This window comes from Zea mays, chromosome 6 (genome assembly GCF_902167145.1).
Source record: "Zea mays cultivar B73 chromosome 6, Zm-B73-REFERENCE-NAM-5.0, whole genome shotgun sequence".
In the NCBI taxonomy this organism is placed as follows: domain Eukaryota; kingdom Viridiplantae; phylum Streptophyta; class Magnoliopsida; order Poales; family Poaceae; genus Zea; species Zea mays.
The window spans coordinates 171,962,931-171,966,618 of NC_050101.1; the positions used below are offsets into that span (position 1 = coordinate 171,962,931).

Sequence of the window (3,688 nt, forward strand, 5' to 3'; positions counted from 1 at the left end):
ACTTCTCCCCTCCCATTGAAGCTCCTACCACCGATGTTCATCTATCTCCACCATTTACATATACAAACATTCTTCCAAACCCTATGGATATCCATATGGTCCTCCTCATCTATTAACCAACACACTACTATGCATCTTTCTTGTCTTCCTTTTCGACCTCTTCTGCCTCCTCTTCCTTGTGTAATTTTAGTTGCTTTGCCAACTTTTCTAAGGGCAACTTATATGTCCTTTTTTGTGTTTTAGTATATATCTAGGGTGGAGGGACACACTAATTTGTTGAATTACTCAAATAATTTAGTTTGAGTAGTCCTCTTGCTAGCTTTGTATAGCTTCTTTAACATCGCTTTATTCGAAGATACAGACTTCCTGCTACTTGTTGCTTGTCCCTTCCCCTTCTGTTGAACTCTTGCTCTATCGTGTCCAATAGGGCATGGTGCGTCGACACTTTCCTATGACATAGAGTTATAATCGTCGTCTAAGTTGAGACAAGATCTTTTGCTTCTATCACCGGAGTCATCGTCACCGTGCCTCGTGCACCACTTGGGCTAATGGCGAAGAGCGTGTCGTGTGTGCTCTATCTTAAACTTGGTTTCATTGGGCTTGTTACGAAAGCTCTCCTTGCCTATTTCAAGTAGTATAGCATAATCTATTCCACTTGCCCAAGCCACATGCAAGCAGTTGTAGATGTCGTTGAAGACGATGACCCTTCAATTGTTAGTCGACCACCGACCCTTCAAGTACTTAGAGGTATGATGGTGAGAAGCTTCTATGGTAGAGTTGTTGGTGTTGGCCATTTGGCCGCGGAAGGCTGACACCTTCTTACTATTGCCATCAATAGGGTCCACTTAGTGCAATAGCCATGCTTGATCTAAAATGTGTGGCCTCTGAAAAAAATATATGTACTTCCATCCTTTTATCCTCTGATTTCGTCCAGTTCCTTAGTTGTTGCAATTATGGAGCATCGAAGTTAAGGACTGGTTTAAAACAACATCGTCGTGGCTACTTGAGGGAACTATTATACATGTAGGAGGAGAAAATGGAATACGACCATGCTATAGGGGAGGAGCACCAAACTAGGGAGGAAACAAAAAAGTAGCACGTGATCCATTTGGAGAAGCACCATATGGATATTTGTACGTGTATGGAGGATGGTATGGTTAAGTGAAAGATGGAGGGGAATCATCGATTGTAGGAGCTTCAGTGGTAGGAGAAAGAGCGTCAGTGGTAGGATCATCATGAAGAAGAGGAGGAACATCCATGGATGGTCTGTAGGGATACGAAGGAGGAGGAAGATATGGGTATAGAAATAGAGGTTATGGATTTGGGGAATAGGGATTGATAGAAACACCCGCTCGACAAAATTGTATGGGCGAAAGATCATCCCACACGGATATGGGTGTTAGGACATTATGAAGTTGAGTCATTGAGCTAGTCGGTGAAGGTTTTAAAGTTCATCCTCCACTTGAGATTCATATTGGAATATAGAGTGGGTGTTACAATATGAAGAAATATGAACGGACTAGAGAGTAAGAGGTATTAATGAACACAAACAACCTACACCATTTATAGGGCAGATTCTAGGATTTTCTTTTAATCTTTTTTATTTCTAACAGTCAAAATAGCATGGACCGATAAAACAACTACACATGGCAACAGATAGTTGGTACCAATCGAATCCTCCAACCAGTGGTCGGTACCAACCATCCGACAAACCTATCTACTGACCAGCCGAATCGACCAACGGTGAAGTCTGAGCACTCGCTACTGACCAGACGGCCAAACCAATTGACATTGAAACCGGATCAGTTGGTACCAACTAGACTACATATCGCATCGGCGTTCGATAACAATGCACACTAGAACCATTCTAATGCAGAACAAGTCAAAAACAAGCAAACTAAACTAGCCCCAGCTCATTGAACTCCAGCGGTGAATCTAGCCAATAATATTGTCAGGTCAATTTTGCTATATAATATAATTTTTCTTAAACTTTAATAATATTTTGCTAAAAGATTTATAAATTTTATCGGGTCGGTTGACCCAATAAACCCTCTAAATTCGCCCCTGTCGGCGCTCAGCCCCTCACCTATGGACATGTAAAATTGAAGTAGCAAGCATAAAGAGAAACTGAAAGATATGACAAACAAGTTCAGGGAGTGTCGTGTTCAATCCTTCAACTTCAAGGCGACAAAAACGAAGCACTGCAACTCAAATACATAAAAAAAACTGTCAAAATAAAAGTAGAACTACGTACGTACCGTATGAGAATGTTTCATGAGTGCGCTGCGCATCGATCGATCCATGCGTCTCCAAAGTCCAAATAAAGTGATGCACCCTTTATCTAATACGTAATGCATGCGATTGATGCATGCATGAACTAACTATTCACAAAATCACAAGACTACTAGGGCCAGTCGGTCTGCTGCTTCTGCACCACCACCTTATCTGACCCCCAGTTGCGCACCGTGCTGAGCTGCTGCTGCTGCTGTGTCCGCAGCTGCTCGTGGAACCACATGATGAACTCGTCGGCGCGCCTGTCCACGGCGCTCCTCTCCTCGTTGTCCTCCTCCCTCGGCAGGTATGGCGAGTCCGTGATCCGCACCTGACGCGGCGCCGACCACGCCGCCACCGCGGCGTCATCCAGGTCCAGGTCCAGATCGCCGCTGCCGTCGTAGCCGCCGTCCGCCGCCTCGGCGACCTCCTCGACGTCCATGAGCGCGAACAGCCTTGTCACCGCCGCGGCCGAGCCGTAGTACTCCGGCTCCGACGACGGGCGGTCGCGTCCCTGCTCGGCGGCGCGGCTCTGCAGGCGCAGACGCCGCTTATCCTCGCGCCGGCGCCTATGCATTGGCGTGCTCTTGCAGCTGAACTCCACCTCGCGGGGACGGTACTGGTACTTGCACACGGCGGCCGCGGGGTCCATGGACCGGCACGACAGCGACGGGGCCGCGTGCCTCGACAACGACCCGCGGCGGCGGTGGCCCTGGCTGCGCGGGTACGGGTGCACCACCGCGGCGGCGGGGTCCATGGACCGGCACGACAGCGACGACGACAGGGACATCAGCGCCGGGTTCTGCTCCCGCGCGGCGAGGCTGCTGCGGCGCTTGCTTCTGGAGAGGAGGTGGTGCAGGTGGACTCCGAGCGCGGCGAGCTTCGGCTGGTGCTTCTTGACGAGGACGAGGTAGACGGCTTTCATCCCGCGGCACAGCTTATTGGAGCACACCGCCGGGGCGTCGCTATGTGGACATGCTCTACTGCTTGACTCCATCGGCGACGACTGCCCACTGCTCATAGTCATCGATCTCGCCCTGTTTTTCCCCCCTCTCGTCTTGGCAACTGCCGGCGACAATCTTGGCCTTGTCTTTCAGGAATGGCGTGCTCTTGGAATGAATGACTGCAGGTAGAAGAAAGGAGGTGAGAGACGTATTTAAAGGGAGGAGGCGCCATTATTAGCGGTGGCCATTGGGCCTCTATCAGTCTATCTCCATTTTATTTTCTTTATTTCTTTCTTTTTTAGGAATATCTAGATCCGAATGTTCAAAGAACAAGCTAGGGTTTGTTTGGCTTTTAAACCTGTTTTGTTTTTTTATGAAGATATCGTTTTTATGTATGTATGCATTTATGCATTTTTATGAAGATATGAACACGATTTGAAATAGTAGCGTGTACTTGATTTAGAATATATCAT

At 47.8% G+C, this 3,688-nt stretch overlaps 1 protein-coding gene across 1 annotated transcript; it reads right to left on the minus strand.

Annotated features, from left to right (window-relative positions):
• Positions 1 to 2,123: 2,123 nt before the first annotated feature.
• On the minus strand, positions 2,124 to 3,430 carry LOC103630644 (uncharacterized). Its single transcript, XM_008651692.4, has one exon. The coding sequence runs from the start codon at positions 3,296 to 3,298 to the stop codon at positions 2,405 to 2,407; it is 894 nt and encodes a 297-aa protein (XP_008649914.1). The 5' UTR covers positions 3,299 to 3,430; the 3' UTR covers positions 2,124 to 2,404.
• Positions 3,431 to 3,688: the final 258 nt, after the last annotated feature.

Excerpts from the sequence above, each read along its gene's own strand:
- LOC103630644 (XM_008651692.4), bottom strand. The coding sequence starts at position 3,298 with ATGACTATGAGCAGTGGGCAGTCGTCGCCGATGGAGTCAAGCAGTAGA.